Source organism: Pteronotus mesoamericanus, unplaced genomic scaffold (genome assembly GCF_021234165.1).
Source record: "Pteronotus mesoamericanus isolate MK-2021 breed Mesoamerican mustached bat unplaced genomic scaffold, CSHL_Meso_final contig_90, whole genome shotgun sequence".
NCBI lineage: Eukaryota > Metazoa > Chordata > Mammalia > Chiroptera > Mormoopidae > Pteronotus > Pteronotus mesoamericanus.
The window spans coordinates 4,253,973-4,274,315 of record NW_026555277.1 but is presented as its reverse complement, the minus strand read 5'-3'; the positions used below and the strand labels follow the sequence as shown (position 1 = coordinate 4,274,315).

At 38.7% G+C, this 20,343-nt stretch overlaps 1 protein-coding gene across 1 annotated transcript; it reads right to left on the bottom strand.

Moving 5' to 3' along the window:
- Positions 1-7,724: 7,724 nt before the first annotated feature.
- CCDC195 (coiled-coil domain containing 195) lies at positions 7,725-18,720 on the bottom strand. The gene is made up of 3 exons (XM_054586128.1): positions 18,459-18,720; positions 12,274-12,520; positions 7,725-7,848 (listed from the first exon to the last, which is right to left on the bottom strand). The coding sequence occupies exons 1-3, from the start codon at positions 18,718-18,720 to the stop codon at positions 7,725-7,727; spliced, it is 633 nt and encodes a 210-aa protein (XP_054442103.1).
- Positions 18,721-20,343: the final 1,623 nt, after the last annotated feature.

The following is a 20,343-nucleotide window of genomic DNA, read 5'->3' as shown; positions in this document are numbered from 1 at the left end:
GTTATATGTAATTTTTTGTACTGAGAGAAGGATGATGCACAGTCTGGGGAGACGCGACCACGCCAGGAACGCGAGGTCCTGGAGTGTCTGAATGATGTTGTTATTCACGCATGGAGGCGACGCCACCAGCTCACCCTGCCAGCGTGACACACGCTCTGTACTTCTTTTCTGTGTGATCAATAACATTTCCTCTGATCGAAAGCTATTACAGACATTTTGGGAAATAAAAGGGTGAAGAAGAAAATCATTTACTAATAACTCTATCACTAAAAGATGAGTATTTGGTATTTGGATATATTTTACCGTTTGTGTGTATGTACTCACAGGTATTGTGGAGTTTTTTAAATATATATAACAAAAAGGGATTATATGCTCTATTTTCTATTACCACTTAAGGTTAATATATCATGTATATATTCCAAAGACTATAAAATCATCATGCTTCCAAATTTGCTAAAGTACTCCCCAATTTTTGGACATAGAAGCTCTTGTTTTGCCCCTTAAAGAATCATTATAATGAGTAGCTTGGAATGGTTTTGGCATAACTCTGGCGGTTTCCTCAGGATAAATTCCTAGACGTGGAGTTACTGGGGTAAGGGGCCTGGGGGACTTTCCTCGCGTTAGCCCAGGGTTAGCAGCACCCACTGCAGTGGCAAGGCCTTTTGATGAGATCGCTGGAGGGGAACGGGGTCACCTCCTTGTGGTGGTAACCACCCCCTGAGAGGCTCTGAATGGACTCCTGGGGTAGAGCCCAGTACTCTGTTTTGATAGAATAGCTGCTAGCCATTTTCCTGGGGGGGAGGGGGATTACCTATGGTTAAAAATCTTTCTTTTTCATTGAATTTGAAACATCATATATTTTTTTTAAAGACTGAAGATGATATGTTGATGAAAAAATGGTAACAGTGTATGCAAAAACTGTTTGATTATTTTAAGGGAGAACCTATGTTTTTGAGGCTGTTCTCCTTTGACAGGCAGGAGAGTAAGAGTTGGAGAAAGTCAGGGAGAGAGAGAGAGATTGAAATTCAAAGGTGTTACTCTGCTGGCCACGAAGAGAGTCAGGGGCCATGAGCCAAGGAATGCAGCCAAAGCGGGGAAAGGAAAGGAAATGGATTCTCCCTTGAAACCTCCAGAATAAACGTAGCCCTGCTGACACCTTGAATTTAGGACATCTGATCTCTAGAACTGCAAGATAATACATGTGTGTTCTACTTTGTTATGGAAACAGTAGAAAACTAATAAAAATTTCCCAAAGGACATCAGAGTGATGGTAGGAGGTAGGGTGGATTCAGGGACTGGTGAATTCAACCACTTAGTGACATATTCAGTATCCTAGGTTTGTTATAAAATTTTTCTTTGACATCCTCAGTGTGGTTTTTGCTTTTGTTCTCAGGCTATTCTACTCATGGTGACAAGATTGCTGCTTTGGTTCCAAGCATCACATCTCATACCACATTATTCAGATGGGAAGAAAGAAGGATTACTTACTTAGCCAGGAAGCTATAACATTTACAGACTCATTCACACACTGCAGGGGACTGCCACCGAAGAGACTTAATCCTAGGAGTAAAGAACAGTTTCTCGTAACAGCAGAATACTTTTTGACCTGCATGTCCATCACTCCTTGTATGGACCTGAAAGTCTGGATAGCGCAATGAAAAAAATGCAAAGAGTTGTGTGGAAGTTGGGAATGACATTGGCCTCTGAGCCCCTGAATGTTCTTGTCATGTTTCATAAGGATGAGAGTTGACATTCAGGGCAGTCATTCCCAGCTGAAGTGTTTGTTGAGAAGATGTGCATTTATTAAATGTTTGGAGACACAGTTAATAAAGCATCTTGCACAGAGTGTTATAGGATCCCAAACAAAATTTAATTCAGCCCAAGTGCTTATCAGTGAGTAGCTGTGGAAATGGCCATTAACTTAAAGGCTCATAATCTTCTTCTGAAAGCTCTAAATGCAGATTGCTTTTTAAAATGACTAAAATGTACTTATTTGCCTGTAACAAATACTTTTTCAAAGTGATTTTTGCTCCATAAATAGATTTAATTGACTTATTCCATTTCTTAGCTTTTTCAGGTAATTACACCCCATTTTATTCTGAGGTCCTGATGAGCAGAATGATGTCATGGTTCACTGGCATAAGGTAGTCGGTGCAGAAATGTGGCTAGAATTTTTCTCAAGAACAGCTGCAACTTCATCGAGGTGCCCGCTGCAGCCCAGCGGCCCAGGGACTGACTCCTGGTGGGGAGGAGGTCCTTTGGGGTCCTTTGAATGAAACTGATGAGAAATGGCTCAGAGTTCATTGGAACCTTTAAAAGTTGTCCCAGTCTTCAACAAAGAAATGAACTCTTTCAGTGTATATTCAAAAAGTGTATTTCTAACACATATTTTTTTCTATGGGAAAGCACTTTGGGGCCATGTTCTGTCTTACTATATACATTCTCTGTTGCTACCGAACAGCAGCCGGAGGGCTGAGTTCATCAAGGGTAGAGCTGTGTGTGGTGCCGTGGACAGGGTACTGCACCGTGAGTCAGGAGACATCCAGGTGTGGGACGCCACTAACGTTCTGTGTAGGGTTGGGAGTGGGAATGGATCTCTGCTTAACTTTTCCTTGAGGGCAAAGACCATGTCTCGTACATACTGCTGCTACTACAGTTCCTATTTTGTTTTTTTCTCTTGTGTGCTTACTGGGTGCTAGGTATTGTCGTAGGCAGCTTACTAACTCATGAAGTCTCCACGTGCTAAAGGATGTCAGTATATCTCAATTTTACTGATGAGGGAACTGAAGCTTAAGGAGGCCCAGTGACCTTGCCTTGGATCACATGGGCCTGCAGGAGTTAGGGCCCAGGACTGTCATTTTTCAAGGCTGTGCACTTCTTCAAGATCTATGACAAGAAGGGTTGATCTTAGCAACCCCTCCCCTTCACGACAGTGATGCTCAACCTTGCTTGTACGTCGGAATCACTAGGGTTGCCTTACTCTAAGGAATATGAATGCTGAGGTCCATCTTCAGGGACGGTGACATAATTTGTGCAGGGTGCAGTCTGGGCAATGGGAATTTTAATGCTCCTCAGTTTATTCTGTTTTGCAGCCAGGATTGAGAACCACTGCTTTATATCAAGTTTCAGGGACTGGGGAGAGAGGGCTGGGAAGACTCGGGTATTTTCCAGTCTTGGAGCTCTGGCTTTCAGGGAGCTGTCTTTTTTTTTGGAATGGTATGTAAGGAGATCCATTAAATGCTAGATTCCTGAGGCTGGAACAGAGCTTGCATGCAGCTCTGGAAATGTAAAGCACTTGAGAAGGGAAAAAACAAATATTTGGGAGGAATGGTTGACTGAGTTGGTTCAGGACAGATTTGATGTTGGGATTTTCTGCTTTAAGAGAGAAATGTGATTGTGGATAGCTAGGTATTAATAAAGAGAGCAAAGGGAATTGGACATTGAGTCTAATCAACTGGAAAGCATAAGCCTGCTTGCCTAGCCAGGAAGCTAGAGCACTTACAGACATATTCACACACAGCAGGGGACTGCAACTGTGGAGACTTAATCCCAGGAGCACAGGAAATCTCTCCAGGGCCACTGTCTGCTCTCTGGCTCCCAGACCACCCTGGGGGAGGTCTGTCAGTCTAACTAGAGGGTGGATCTATCAGACGCCCACAAAAGCTTGGCAAGTTGATTGGTTATTTTGAAAAAACACCTGGTCCTCCCCAAGCTGAGCTAATATAATCCCAGCTGAACACACACACACACACACACACGCGCGCACACACACACACGCACGCACGCACGCACACACACACGCTCTCTGTCTCTGTCTCTTCCTCTCTCTGTCTCGGTGACACATACTCACCCTGCTCATTTGTATGTTCTCTCTCTCTCTCGCCCAGGAACACTGCAACCATGTGGATCCAGCAGCCATAAAGGTCCACAGCAGACTGCATGGCTCCAAAGAACTACACTTTCGTGTGAAACAGAAACCCTGAACACTAGCCTTTGTGTGGCCTTGCTATGAAGATATAGTCGGACTTCTTCCACGGCAGGACAGATGGAGATGGGACATTGGAAACCCAGGGGTGGATTTCCACCTAATCAATCTCACCACACCACAACCTCCTGTGCATGGTGGGTCTGTGAAATGCTTTCTCATGATCTCCTGGAAAAGCCTGATTTCCACTGTCAACAGAAGGAGTATCTATCTGTGTTTAATAATGTGATGGCCAAGTTCCACACATCTGATCCGACAAGACTATGACTAAAGGCAATGGCAGAGAGGAAAATGGCCACAGTTTGGGTGGACGATATAAAATCATCCTCATAGCAGATTTGATGAATAGGAAGAGAATAATTGACTCACTACTTAGATGCCCATTTAACTGTTGCATGTGACCCTGGGTCACTTAGCAAATTACTTTTTCTAGTACAATAAGTGGTATAGCCACTGGTGCAAAGAGTTATTTGCTTCTGAGCTATCCATTTTCTCTGCTGCTTCTCAATGCTGAATGCTTTTCTTGTATTAAAGAATAGGATTTGTTGGGCAAAATAGTATTTTAAAAAATCAACAATCTTATGGATGTTCTATAGATGTTCTCATATTTAGAGTCTTGGTTGTTTACCTATCTTTCCATCAGAAGTGAGTTCCTGATCTGAAGTAATCCTGAATAAATTAAAAATCCTTAAGGTTAGAGGAAAAAGAAGGAGAAAGGGTATGCTTTGTAAATTAATACTGGATGAAATTAGGAGCAATTTTTCATGAATGACTAAAATTATGACTGGTAAAGTGTTCCCTAAAGAAAAGGGGGGCTGTGTTTCTCGGAATGGTCTTAACGAAGATGGGTAAAAACGTGATTATCATAAAATGGTATTGAGCAGATAGCAGAATGAATTTTCTTATCTTTTTTAAGAATAGACTTTTAAATGGTCCTCAGATTCAGACATCTCAAGTGAAGAATTTTGAGGTGACTTCAGAAGGAGAAATTCTAGTAAAAAATAAAAGAGATATTTCTTGACCGTAAATCCAAGAGCCACAGGGAATTAACTTTTAGTAAAACCTGGATAGGAACAAGTTTAATCTCTCTCTGGGTTCAGGTGAATTGTGTTTCAAGTTCAACTCTTCAAGGAACTTTTAATAATGTCAAACTATTAAGTATGTATGTATGAGATTGGATAAATTAAGTCTTTCCTCACCTTTTAGAAAACTAATTGTGAGAAGGTTATTGTAGTCATGAAATATTTTGACTGTTTTGTGGCACTAAGACAGAAATAAAAAAAGAATTAAAGGCATAGCAGGTCTTTTATTCATTCCTGTATAAGAAAGAGTATTCTCTGATTACGTGCTTTTTCAAATACAGCTTGATGGTGATTTCCATAATCAAAAGGTATTACTGTACTCTGCTTTTTATTTTGGTGCAAAAACTGTTAAGCTCAATGTTTGTGCCTGCCAGGATTCACAGAGGGTCCCAAGATCTGTTTTCTAGAGGATAAACTGGAATTTGGACCAAGCAATCCGGTGAATGCCATAATGTTTCACATTGTCTCTGTACACAGCTGTCTTTTTGGTTAAGTTTGAGATTCACAGCTTAGAGAGTAGAAGGATCACAAGACAATGGGAGCAGGCAGAATGGGGATGCTGGAAAAATTGTCCTGGCTTGTCATTTAAATCTTTTGTTGCCGTATGCCTATTTGTTAAAGCAAATTTGCAGAAGATCGTATTTATGAAAGCAAATAGTTCTGGCAGAGATTGGTGTATGTTGATAATTGATGTAGTTGTTAACCTTTGGATTTTCATCACCCACAGAGTTATTAATTTGTTGTAGTCGGTAGTATTGATGACCATTAAGAATTCAGCATGGGGTGGTTTCCTCTTCCTACTTCTTTGTTCTCTTCCTTACAGGTAAAGTGCATGGTGACGCGAGGGAAGTATTTTGCCCTCCATCTATGATTACCTGATGACTCATCAATTTAACCAAAAGAAAAATCAAAAGCTAGAAAAAATAAGAGCTAGCGATTTTACATATAATGTGTTATTAATTTAACAACTTTATTTAAAATTAGGCAAATGTTGGGAATCTATGTTTTGAATGGAAAAAAACAATAACAGTGTCTTGTATTTGTTTCCTGCTTTAAGCAATATATCCATATACCTGCCCTCGTTCGATTCTTAGATACCCTGGACATTGAGAATGTAGAGAGATCATCTTCACTTAATTGAGAATGCCTCCTAGTACAGAGAGTTTAAATTTAATGACTGGCTTAGTGTGGCAAGTTCTGGGGGCAGCATGGAACTCCTATAGGACTCTCAGACTCATGCAGCTATTAATTCAGTTCAGTTCCCAGAACATGTATGAACTGCCAATCACAGACCAGTTGTGGAGCTTGGCTTAGACTGTAACTCATTATTATAGCTTTACCAGTTACGGCAATGTAATTTGAGTGGTTGTCATTTATTGTTTTCCCGCTTGGAAAATGTTTCTTTAAACTGATGTTAACACAAAATTCTCCATTTTGTAAATATACAGATAATTGTGCACAAACTAAAAATGCCAGTAGTCTTGAAGGTTAATTATCTACTTGGTGTGTATCTTTGTTCCCAGATAAATGTTTTTCTTACATCTCATCTGCATCTTTCCCTTCTGGCTATAACCTTGCCTTGTTGTGTACCTGTTACAATGTTGAGAGTAAATGAAGCATTTGACCCATTATGTAGCTTTTACCTCAGGGTATTTGTTGATTCATCCATCTTTCTTTTAGGAGTCTGTTTGTGACCATTAAAATCCTTTCTTAGAAATGGCTAGGATCACTCCTACCTTTCTGTTTCAACTGCTTCCACTGTAACTTGGCACCAGGTTCGGGGAGCCCTGGACTACGATTCTTAGTATTTACAGCAGGGTCCGCAAGCATAGCTGTATTGCAGAAATCACCTGGGAAGGCTTGTTTAAAATGTGAATTTCTAGTCTTCTCTTTGACTGCTTCCCAACCTCTCCAATGTAGTTGGTCTGGGGCAGGACCCTGGAATCTGCATTTTAACACTCTTAGAAATTTTAATATATTTGTTTAAAAAGGGTATTGGTATTAAAACATGATTGTTGCAAATCAGGAAGTGGAAATATTCTTTTGACTAGAAGTTCTTGAGGGAATTCTGCAATTTCCAACCTGTAAGGAATGATTCTGAACTTTCCCTCCTCCTAACCTGGTTTAGTGTCTTTGTCATTAGTCAGACCACACTTGTGTCATTGGAGATGGCTCTGTTTGTTTGTGCTCTTATACCAGTGACATACGATATTAAAAGACCAAATGAGATAGTGTCAGTGAAATATCAATGCACAATTAACTAAGGACATCGCTGTTGCTCTAGATTTGTTAGTTTGATCTGGAAAGTGAAACTTACAATGTGAACAGCAGCATTTTCTGGTGACATAACACAGACACCGAACACTTAGCACACAATTTAATTTGTTCACACTTACTGACTCACATGTTGCATGGAGCGAACGCAATAGCGGCCGTACACACATCAGCATTAGCATTCAACAACAACACAAAGTAATCGCTTCCAGGTCTTAGCCAGGTCCACTGACAAGTCCAGTGACCTTACATCAGGTATTTTGTGTGTCTTACCAGACATCGTGCCAGAGTTCTTTGCAGGAGAGGACACTGACCCACTGAGGCCTTGGTGTCCCTATCTCTTGGGCATCAACTATTTCTTAAATTTTACCACCTCATTCATTCTATTCTGCAATGGTACTTAGCTGATTTGTGGTCTGATCTGGTGAATATTTCAAAGAACTTGACTTTTTGGAATATGAAGCTATGTCCATGGGTAACAGGAAACTGACTGTCTTTACCTTGTCCCTAAAGAAAGCAGAATAAGGGGAAGAAATATAAAACTTGTTAGTAGCTTTTATATAAAATGTTTAGTTTTTTCCACATCACCAACCACTGCTTAAAATGTTAAAACTTCATTTTAAATATATCATAATATTTTCTTTTTGTTTATTTGCTCAATGACAATTCTAGACTATATGTTGAAATTGGCCTTTTAACTAAGTCCAACAAAGAGCGTTGATAAAACTAAAATTTGAAAATATTGAGAAAGGCTCTGTATGCCTGAGAATTATTAACTTGATATTTAAAGCTGAAGAATATCATGCTGTCTCAGGCAAAAGGTCTTTTTCCATCCAAGCTCTTTGGTTGAAAAGAAGCATGAATTTGAGGCAATTATTTTATAATCCAGATCAATCTGCAGTTATGGACTTGGAAGCAACTGAATATCCATCACAACTGAACAATAAAAGGGAGAGAACATCAACAGTAATAACCCAGTTATGTGAAAATTATCTTTTCATTTTGCCCATTTTCCCTTTTCCCTCTAGCAGTGTTATGTAGAATTTTGACATAAACCAGGATAAACTGCTCGCAGGAATAAGCCTAAAGAATAGTGTTTAAACTTATTGCCCCTTCTCCAATTTTGTCCTCTCTCTCTCTTTCATTAGATGAGGACATAATTTCAGTGAATGGTGTCTAGTAGCCTGCGTCTAGGGGTACACACCTGCTCCCTCCCTTGGCAGGGAGGCCAGTGGTTCCACTTACTGGGATCAATAAAATAATACCTGCTTGTACTTAGCACTCACTTGGCTGCCTCATTTATCTTCACAAAAGCAATAAGGTAACTGCTATTGCGGTTCCCTCTTTACAGAAGAGTGAACTGGCTCAGGACAGGCCGTGACTTTTCCAAGGCCCTGTTGTTGGTGAACGATGGAACTGGAGTTTTAGCCACGCGAGTCCATGAGCCACCTTCATAACTGCTTTGTTATCGGAACAAAGAGAGTGAATTTATTTTAATGTGTCTGGTTTCTCCTACGAGTAAAATAATCAGTGAAATAAATAAAATAGCACTTGTAATTTTAAGGGTCTCTGTGAACTCTTTCTCCGAATCTTTTTGGCAGCCTGAGGTTATATTTTTCTTAAAGGTAGGAGGAAAAGAGGTTGCGTTCCTATGTCAAAACTGAGAAAAAAATAAAACCCTACCTCTAGTTTCAGGAGAGCACTAGTTCTTAGAAATATTGACATTGGAATTATTCTAGAAAATACTTCCTTGATATAATAGTGGAGTTCACAAGCAAATTAGGTATGATTGTTCAACAAAGCCAGTTCAAACAAACTGGTCTCCACAAACCTTTGTAAATTCTTTGAAAGCTATTAGAAAGTGAATCAATCTACCAAAAATTTCAAAGAATAATGTAATGACATGTCATTTTACTAGTTAAACCTTGAGAAACTAAAAGACAAAAAAAATCTTTAAGAAATGTGTAATTCCTACTCAACAGTCCTCTATCTACCAGATTTTATGCCAACCCTGCTGTTGATTTTCATTCATTACTTACTTTCTTGTTTTAACATAATCCTAAAATTGGCTCAATCGTTCAAATTAAAGTAGATTCCAAATTAGAAATGGATTGTGTTCCAATAGTGTATTTGTTGGCAGCTTGGAAGTTGGAAAATGTTTTGCTTCAGAGAAATAATGCATCATAAACATTGGGTAGGTTCCCAAACTATTATAGAAAATATATACACCAAAATGGGAAAATGGATACTACTATATTTCTCAATTAGCATTGTAGGTCTGTGAGAAAGTAATGGTTTAAGTGTGCAAAAATATAACATTGTAAAATAGGCACTGTACAACTTCAAACTGTGTAGACACAAGCCTGGAAAGATGTCCATTAAAATCTAAATGATGGTTGTTCCTGTGCAGGAAAATTTTTCTTTGCATACTTTTCGTTTGTATACATTTTAATTTGAATATTGCATTTATATTTTATAACTTTTTAACAAAAATTACATTTTGTGCTTTTATGTAACTATAATTATATATGTATCTATGTTTGTATGTATAAATTTTTTTAGACAAGGGCACATTTCTGCTTTCCTTCTCTCTTTGAAAACACAAAGCCACTGGAGCATAATAGTTGGGTGCATATTTCTTGTTTCTATATCCCACAGCTGCTCCATCAACAAATCCTGTTGGCTCCACCTTCCAAAACTATTCAGAAAGTACATCCACTGTATCAGCCCTTGGCCAAGATATGATCACCTCTTGCCCATATTACTTTTTTTAGCCTTCACCCTGGTCTCCTTGTTTTCTGTATTGTTTTTATATAGTCTTTTTAAAATTAGGACTACTGATATGATTTTTTTAATGATAGAAGTATGTTTCTCATTCCAATTCACTTGGAATAAATACAGAATCATTGGAGGGAAGTGGAAGTCCACCTGGGCACTTTCCTTCGTTTCTCTCTCCTTTCTCTCTTTCTCACTCCACTGCATTCACACCTGTCTCCTCGCCCTTCCTCAAACACCAGTCAGGAGCCTGCCCAGCTATCTTGCATTCTTTGTTCTCAAGGCCTAGAATGTGCCTCTCCTGTCCTCCACCCAAAATCCTCAGAATCCCCTCTCTTCTTTACTCAAATGAAGAGGTATTTTCTGGCCATGATATAAAAATTTCAACAATGTGTTTTCCTTATAACCTAATAGACACTTCATGCATTTTCATGTTTATTGTCTTGTTACAAAGGAAAAGGCCCCATATAGGTAGGGATTTTTGACAGTTTTGTGTCCTACGGTATCTTCCATGCTTAGAATCCTGCCCAGCACACGGTGTGTCTTCAGGATGCATTTGCTGAATGAATGAATGCATGTAATGAATGCATAAAAAATAAACGCAAAGAATAGAAACAAAACTCATAATAACACTTGCTCCTCAGGAGAACTGGGGAAGAAAGGTATAGACCCTCTCTCTTTATTAGTAACATTTTTTTCTTTTGTATATAAAAATGTCTGAAGGAAATATGACAAAATTCTTACAGACGAATGCATTGGTATTTGTGACATCAGTTTCTGAATATTTCTGTATTTTGAAATTTTTCATAAAAGCAGCTTTATTAGATTTCCCATAGTTACTTGATAAAGCACACACTCTGAGCTCATGAAAGGTCTTTTATGTTGGATCTTGGTCACCCTTCTATCCTCATTCACTTCATTCCCCACAGTTATAATTTCCTCTATCTTCCTGTTATTTTTTCTCTACCTGGGATGACCTTTCCATTTTTCTTTGCCTGGCTAAATCCACCTGTCTGCATGGCTCCAGTTACTCTCTTTGCTCCCGTAATGGAACTTCCCATAAGTGAAATGCAATTTTCATCCTGCCTTGTAAAATTCAAATAAAGCTTGCTCCGCCTCTGTACCACATATCCTGCGGGAAGTCCCATGCTGTTTTCAACACTTATGAGAATTCCCACAGGCCTATTACTAATGATTATTTATTGATTTGCCTTTCTGTCATTGTTAGATTAGATGACTCCCTTATTCTCCCTTCAACCATATTTATTCCATTTTCTCCTCCTGTTGATAAGCTAATCATGAAATTCAGGCCCATTTTTCTTTATTCTCATCCTCCTCCTCTCAGGAGACAAATGTGTACAGACTCTTGATAAGGACTCAGGGCCAAAGTAGGGGTTGTAAAATAAGAATACGGAGTCTGGGGGAGGGATGTCAAGATCGAGTAGTTTAGAGCAGATAAATCTGGCTTGATGGTAACACTCTTGTTCCAAAAGAGCCCTTGGCTCTACCCACTACAGGGGCCACGGGCCGGCCAGCGTCCGTCTCTCACTCCAAGCCTGCCTCGCCAGTGTTTTCTCAATCTCTCCTGCTCTCAGGCCACTCCTAACTCTCTAAATGCCAACTCACATGTTTTTTATTGCATTTAGTTTTCTCTTTGACTCTTGGCCATTTTGGGTTATGCCGAAAGGGCCCTTTTTATTCCCCGCAAAGCCCCTTGAGGCACTTTCCTCCAAAAGAACAGTTCTCTCTCCAGGAGGACTCCCCTGTTCAGCTCCTAGAGTTACTGTCTTCTCCCCCAGACACACGTTATTGTAGAGTCAGTTTATGTGTGTCCCTGTCAGCCCGTGAAAGTTTCAAGCACGTTTTATTTTTGCTGACTCTCGTATCACTAGTTCCTAGCTCAGAGAACGATCTGATGAGTAAGTGAAGACGGTTTTCCGCTTACTAGAGCCATTTTGAGAGTGCCATTTGACTTCAAATAGATGTGTTCCTTTCTATTCCTGAAATGGATATAAGTGAGATGGAAGTTATTTTGGCCCAATAGCTCACTGGTTGTGTTTCCTCCGGTAGATATGATCTTGCCCATCGAGGACAATGCCTCTGTAGCCGTCACAGCATATGGAGCTGTAAGCTAGCTTAGAGCAGACTGGACCTTACCTGAAACCAAGAACGGACTCAGAAAAGGCTCTGCGGCTGCAACTCTTGCTGGTAAAAGAATCTTCTGCAAATATGTTTTCGTCATTGTCTTTCTTCTCGATTGATGAACATGCCACTGATTGAACTGTAGCCTGAGCTTTTATATTTCTACTACTTGGATGTATTTTCCCAGTTTTCCAGGGATCATTTGCAGCAATTGAATGGATTGGTGAGGAAATGGAATAGCGTCTAACAATCATGACATTGCCTGTATAGGAGACACAAAAGTTTAAGTTTAAAAATCCTATATTTAATGATACCCAGAAATGGAAAATTGTATTGATAGTACTTTATTGCAACTAACTACACAAAATTATTATTTTAATTTTTTTTGAATAAAAGACTTCATTGGCTTATTTTACAAATAATTGACTCAGCTTTTTAAGAGCTGGGGACGTAGTAGTGAACAACACAAAATTCTTGCCTGCATAGGGTTTTCCATCTTGTGCGGCAAGCAGACAATTGACAAACAATAAAATTCACATTGTGATAGATTCTAGAAAGACAAATGAGGCTGACAACAGCAAGGAGATAGAGACAGAGGAGGGAGTGGGTCTGAAGGCTCTTTAAATGTGTGGTCAGGAAAGAACTTTCTGGGAACACAGCACTTGAACACCGATGCTAATTCCGATGGCTTTCTCACTCCTGAGTCTCAAGATCCCGCCCATCCACCGTCCCTCAGCACCTGAGTGGCTGCAGATCATTGGTCTGGCTGCTACTAGCTGCCCAGTAATTGTGTGCCTTGGCTTTAGTTGGGAGAGTCATTGTAGGGAACCCTGCTGAATGAGAGATGCAAGCAAAATAGACACATGGAAGGAAGCAAAAATGTCTTCTGTGAAAAACTGGAGTGTTGCTGGAGAGAAGGGGAGATTTGTGGTCTTACTTTCTGGAGGTTTCCAATTCAATTTCTGTCCATAGGGTCTTCCAGTAAGCTCTTTTCTTGAGGTAAATCACATCTTTTAGAACGGTTCCTTGTAACTACAGCACACTGATTAAAAGAGCTTCATTTCAGGGAGCCTTGGTTTGTCTGGGTCTCAGCTCTAATACTGCACTCAATGACCTCATGGCCTGCCATTCAACACCTACTTAGACATGTAGTTATTACCCCCGAGGCTAATCACACTGACCTCATATTTTGGTTTTCTTACCCTGTTTTTTTCCTCCCCTGTGAGATGGCTTTAGTAATGCTTAGTTGTCTTTAACTTCATTCAAAACAACTTTGTTAGATTGTATTGTGACAGCTGTCAGGTCAGTGTGCACTTAAAAAAAATATAAAAATTGGTAAATGGTTGTGCAGTCATTTTAATATTGAAGATGGAAGAAAATAAGTCACATTTCTAGTGTATTATGCTTTATTATTTAAAGAAAGATAAAATGCAACTGAAATGCAAAAAAAAAAAAAAAATTGTGCAGTGTATGGAGAAGGCCCTGTGACTGACAGAATGTATCAAAAGTGGTTTGTGAAGTTTCATGCTGGAGATTTTTTGCTGGACGGTGCTCCATGGTTGGGTAGACCAGCTGAAGCTGATAATGATCAAATAGAGACATTTGAGAACAACAAACATTATATCATGTGGGAGGTAGCCAACATACTCAAAGTGTTCAAATCAATAGAGTTTTTGGTGAAAATGAAAAAAATGGGGCGTTTATCTTTCAGAAAAAAATTGAATGGACTTTTTGGTCAACACAATAAATGTTTTCAAGTCTTGATCATCTCTCGTCATAGCTTTGCCATTAACTAACATAGAAGTATATGGAAGCCCTGCCCTGTGTTTAGGTTTTGAGGGTACCAAAAGCACAGCTATATTTTATTTCTGTTTGATGTCCATGTCTGCAGAACACAGACAGCTAGTTATTATGGCCTTTGAAAAAGCAGAGGATGCCCTGGCTTTTTACAGTTTGGAAGAGCAGAAGGTAGCATTTTAGGAAGGAGTCTGGGGAAAGTTTAAGTTGAAATCTATCTGAAGTGATTTACTGCAAATACTGTGCATAAACTCTCTTGAAATACTTCCTTTAGCTATGATATATAGCTCCTAAAATTATCTAAAAATAGGCTTATGACTGTTGACAAATGTAAATGTTTCTGTTTAAAAGGATTATAAAACAATCTCTTTATACCAAGTGGTAAAAAGGCACAGCAGAGGAAATTATGCCAATGATAGTAAAGTTATGTTTATTCTTATTTGAGACTTAGACTCCAGCTTGATTGTTCAGCAAATAGGCTCTTTGCTTACCTCCCTGGGTCACAATAGTCTGTGTCCTTTAGTTTCTAATAAATAAAAGGGAAAATATATTGAACACATCATCATGGGGTCATTAGCACAGTTTTAAAATTCATTGCCAAGTGCAGTTTATTTGCAACAAAAGATAGGAGTATATTGAAGAGATTCAGAGGTCCAGCAATGCTAGGGGTTCCCCGTAAAGTGACTTTCTTTTATCTTCCTTGTAGCAAATTACCTCTTTACTAATAGACCCAAAGTAAGGTTGCCCAGAGCAGGAGGGGTGAGAGAAACATCTCTGAAGGTCCTGGTTGAATTTCATACCTACCAAATGCTGAAACACAATTGCAGATGTTTCCATGATAATTTATCCAACAGAGATTCATTCTGAGCAGGGCCAATGTATTCTCAAATACACACACACACACACACACACACACACACACACGTAGTGATATAGATCATAGATATACCAATACATGTGATGCTATATAGATATACAGATATATATCTGTATTCTCAAACATATATCTATATATATTTTATATATTTATAAAGACACCAAACAGTTGTGTCCCTGGGCTGTGGCACAGACCTGTGCCCTCAGCTGAATGATGGGGAAGCAGGATTCTCCACTCATTAAAGCTCATTTTTTCTCACTACACACATCACAGACCAAGAGAAGACCTTTTTGGTTCCAAATGACTTGCTTCCAGGTCCTCTTTAATTGTTCCCTTTCTTAAAGTGAGACTTACACTTATGATCTCACATCGTTCCTTCTCAAGGAATAGGTTTATATTTTCCTGTTTCAAAAGAGAATTGGACATGCTGTATGATCCCTCTGGGTCTACATCCTCAATTGTAAAACAAGGGGATGATCTCTGAAGTTCTTTTCCAGTATCGGATTTTTGTGATTCAGTTGCAAGTATGAATTTTGATTAACGTTGTAAATATCTTATTAAAACTGCAATAAAAAACTTATACTCGAGTCAAACAATACTTTTCTGACATAGTTAATGGTATTAAGACAACTGCTATCAAGGAACTGATGTTGAGTCTCTTGCTATTTCATTTACTACTGCGAACAGCTCTATGGATAGATTCCATTACTGTCTCTATTTTACAGTGAGGAGAGTGATCATAAAAGCATGTTACATTAATAGAATCACAGAATTTTAGTTGGAATGGGCCTTGGAGAGCATCTATTCCAACTCATTGATTTTTGTGTGAGGATGCTACAATCAGGAATTCTATATGGTCGTCATGCTTAGGCCAGCGTTGTTTTCTACTGTGTCACCTAATTTCCTCTTTCCTTAATAGTCCCAAAGTAAGGTTGCCCATAACCCATCCCATATAAGACACAGGTAAACATCATTTAAAGTAACTAAACTGGGCTTCCAAGCACAGACTTCAATCATATTTCTTTCTGTGTTTGATCCATGCCAACAGGTAAGCATCCCCAAAATTTACCAAATGCTTTTTGCCTGTCCCTTTCAAACATAATGCTACTGTTCTTATTGGAAGATATCATCCAAATGCTGAAGAAATGTTATATTAATTGCCTTATTAATATCCTAACCTCCTCTCAGCTTCATGCCATGCTCTGTTCTTTGAACAGTATACTACTTATTTTAGAATAACACAAGATACATGAAGACCCAGGATAAACATCATAGAAAACAGGTGTGAAGGAGTGCTGTTTACCTTTGGAGTAAGGCAGCGGTTTCCAGTTGGACATTTTGTCCTCCAGGTGGCATTCAGAATGTCTGAAGGCACTTTGGATGGTCATCATTGGAGAGGGGAGGCAAGTACTACTGGCATCTAGTGCTTGCAAGCCAGGAAAATGGCTAAACATCCTACCATGTCCAAGACAGACCCCTATGATACAGAATTACTCAGCCAAAAGTCAAGAATTCAGAGGTTATGAAGCCCTGGAGTAGGGAGATATTATAAATGTCCATTCCCCACCCCCCCCACCAGGAGAAGTTCAAACCTCCTCATGGGTTATGCTTTCAATTTTATTAAATAACCAGCAGACAGAACTACTCAGATCCAAACCTGTACTTGACAAAAAAGGGAAAAGACCCTGATTTAGATCTGTTTCCAGCTTTGAAACATAGGGTCTCATCCAAGAGAGAGGCTTCTCTAACAAAGAGGAGCAGCTGGTGAGTATGACATGTTTCATTGCCAAGTTGTTCAGAACCTCTAAACGGTATCGCCTGAAGCCTTTGGCAGATGATATTAAGAGAGCTTTGAGTATTTAATTACGTATATCAATTTTATTTGAATATGCTGTGTGTAGGCAAGCACTGACAATTTCAATACAGGATGTATTTTTTTGCTCAGCTGATTCCTGACCTCATGTACAGTCTTCACAGTCAAAATTATTCCCAGTAAAAGGTGAGAGATTGGATTTTTAGAGTATGTTAACGTGGACTCTGCATCTTGAAGTCTTTAACTTGTATAGTAGGTTGAATTATGTATACCGTACATCCATTCAGGACAGTAAAGTTCTTTGTGAAACATGGATAAGCTACAATATCTGCCTTTTGTTGTGTATTTGTCAGGTGCTATACTAAGCACTTGGTCTATTATTGTAGCTAATCCTCACAACCACATGGGATGGGTACTATAACTTTTTTTATATTTTATTTTTAAATTACAATTCACAGTCAATATTATTTTATGTTAGTTTCAAGTATACAGTGTAGTGATTAGATAGTTATATAATTTATGAGGTGATTCCCCTAATAATTCAAGTACTTACCTGGCACCATATATAGTGATTACAATATTATTGAATATATTCCCAGAGTTGTACTTTACATCCCTGTGGCTATTTTCTAACTACAAATTTGTGTTTTTTAATCCCCTCAGCTTTTTCATGCAGCCCCCCAATGCCATTCCCTTCTGGCCACCATCAGTCTGTTCTCTGTATTTATGAGTCTGTTTCTGTTTTGTTGGTTCATTTATTTTGTTCTGTAGATTCCACATATAAGTAGAATCATATGATATTTGTCTTCTCTGTCTGGTTTATTTCACTCAGAGTAGTACCCTCTAGGTCCACCCATGTTGTTGCAAATTGTAAGATTTCATTCTTTTTAATTGGCCAAGTAATATTGCGTTGTATATATGTACCACAACTTTTTTATCCACTGGTCTATTGATGAGCACTTGGTTGCTTTCATATCTTGACTATTGTAAATATCACTGCGATGACCATAAGGGTGCATATATGTTTCTGAATTAGTATTTTGGGGTTTTTAAGATACACGATACCCAGAAGTGGAATTGCTGGGATATAAGGTCACTTTTTAAAAAAATTTCTGAGGAACCTCCATACTGACTTTCTAGCAACAGTACACAGGCTTCCCTTTCCTCCACATTCTCACCAATACATGTTTGTTGATTTATTCGTACTATAACATTTTCAAATGAAATGTTATAGTTGACAAATGAAGGAAATAAAGGTTAAAGATGAGTCAAGAGGCAAATGAGTGACCAATCATTGGCATCTGTATTTCTGTGACTCTGATGTTCATACACTTAATTATTGTGCAGTGTCATTTGAGCTTCATAAGTGAGCATGCCGCTTGACATATACCCATCTGGTGTTCAATTATATATCATTTAAATGTTTGAAGTCCAAAAACACATTGTTGGTAATGTGACTGATCTTCACAAACCTGTCTTTCTTCTTTCCCGAAATATATGGAAATAGTTTTAATGTTGCCAAAATATGTTGTTTAGCTATGCGAAAGAAATGTTTGCCTTAGGGTTTAAAGTTCATCTAACAATAGAAAAAGAAAGAAACTTGCTACTGTTAACACCAAAGGATGCAGTTACATGAGAGGCACAATAAACCTAACGTTTAGGAGATATTTGCAAACATGGGCACAGCCTAAAAGGTCTATAGACTTTCTTTACCTTGGTTTTCATGCATATCTGGTGCAGCATCAGTGGAAATATCACCATGAAGAGTTGCTGGAGATTGTCTGGGTGCTTTTCCTAGGTTGCCAAGGTCTGTGACTTCCTCTTCCCCTTCATCTCCTGATTGTACCTCTGAGCCTGGGGTTCTCTGATTGCTTGACGTCAGCTTCATCCGGAGGGCCTGATTCTCCTTCTCCAGCTTGTTGATCTTGGCCCGCATTTCCTGGATGACCCTCATGAGCTGGACGTTAGCGTCCATCGCCTCTTCTCTAGCTGCTCTGGTGTGCAGTTCTGGGGAGACGGGTCTACTTGTGCTCATAAGCTCCATTCACAGTCTCCTCAGTGGGACTGGTTCATCCGTCCACACACCTTCCTGAACAATAGATGTCATTCCTCCCTGTGCCATCTTTCAGCACCTGGGGAGTTAGGCTGTCAAGGGAGGTAAAGGATTTCCATGACTTATTCATTCTAGGTTTTGTTTTTCAGAACAGAGCTTTTCTTTGTATTTTACATTTCATGTCAATCCACAGTTCTAGAATATTGCTCTGTGTCTGAAGAGAAAAGAATGCTCCAAAGTGTCCAGTGAGAAGCAGTTTCTGGTTTCTGTCATGAACTCACATCCTAACCGCCACTCAGTGTTTTTCTCTGTTGTTCTTTCTGGGATCGAATGTTTCATAGAATCACCAACCGTCACAAGTACACAAGTCCATCAAAACTGGCACATAAGAATTACGCCTTGCCTTCTTTGTAACATGTCATAATTTTGTACTTTTTGGGTAAATTATTAATGTTGACACTTCTTGGCTAAGGGTAACAGTAATCATGGGAGGGGGTTCCTAAAAATTGCAGTGAGATTATTTAAATATATTAGATATTATTTATATATAATATATTATTATTTATTATATTTATTAAATATATTATTTATATATAATACATAATTATAATAATATATTATTATAATTATACTTAAACCCCTCAAGATAAGATTAAAGATCATGTAATTACTTTTCAGCAGGTTTCTATCTTATAAGCAGTTTTGCTATTATTTGGGGGACTGGAAGAGATTAACCAAAGAACATATGTGCATATAGGCACAGCCCTTGGACGCAGGCAACAATGTGGGGAAGGCCAGGGTGGGGCTGGGTGGAAGCGAAGAAGGGGGGAAAATGGGGGACATCTATAATAATGTCAAGAATAAAAAAATTTTTTTAAAAAGTGTTTGCTTCAACACAAGCTGCCCAGGGATACTTTGAGAATGTAAGAAGATACAGGTTTAATCTTGAAAGACAAAGATATGAAATAGTTAACAGCTTTCATTATCTATTTCCTGAAGAGGTTTCTTTACTTGGGAAAGGGAACTACAAATATTGAATAGTATATGCTCTGATAGCAGTATCTGTTTGGAAATTCAAGTAATCTTTATCTAATAAATACTCTTTTGCAAGAGGGTAAGATGATTAGAAATTTTTTCATGGTGATACTTTAAACTGCACACTCATTTCTTGCTGTTTTCTAGGTATTTTGATGATTTTGCCTATCTCAATAAATATTTGTTGCTTCATTAAGGAAGGCTGCAGGTAGTAGGAATGATTGGAGAAAGTATTACTCCATTTTTAGTCATACAGATTTATTTTACATATTTAAATTTTAGGATGTGCTTGCCAAAAAGTTAGTCTAAAAATAAAGAGGTTGTTTTGATATACAGTTGACCTTTGAACAACACTGGTTTGAATTGTATGGGTCCACTTATACATGGATTTTTCCTCATGAATGCCTGTATTGTTCTCTAACCACAGTTTGGAGCCCATGGGTGTAAGGGCCAACTATATCCATTGGTCTAGCCCATTTTACTTGAGTTCCCACAGATTTTGGTGTCCAC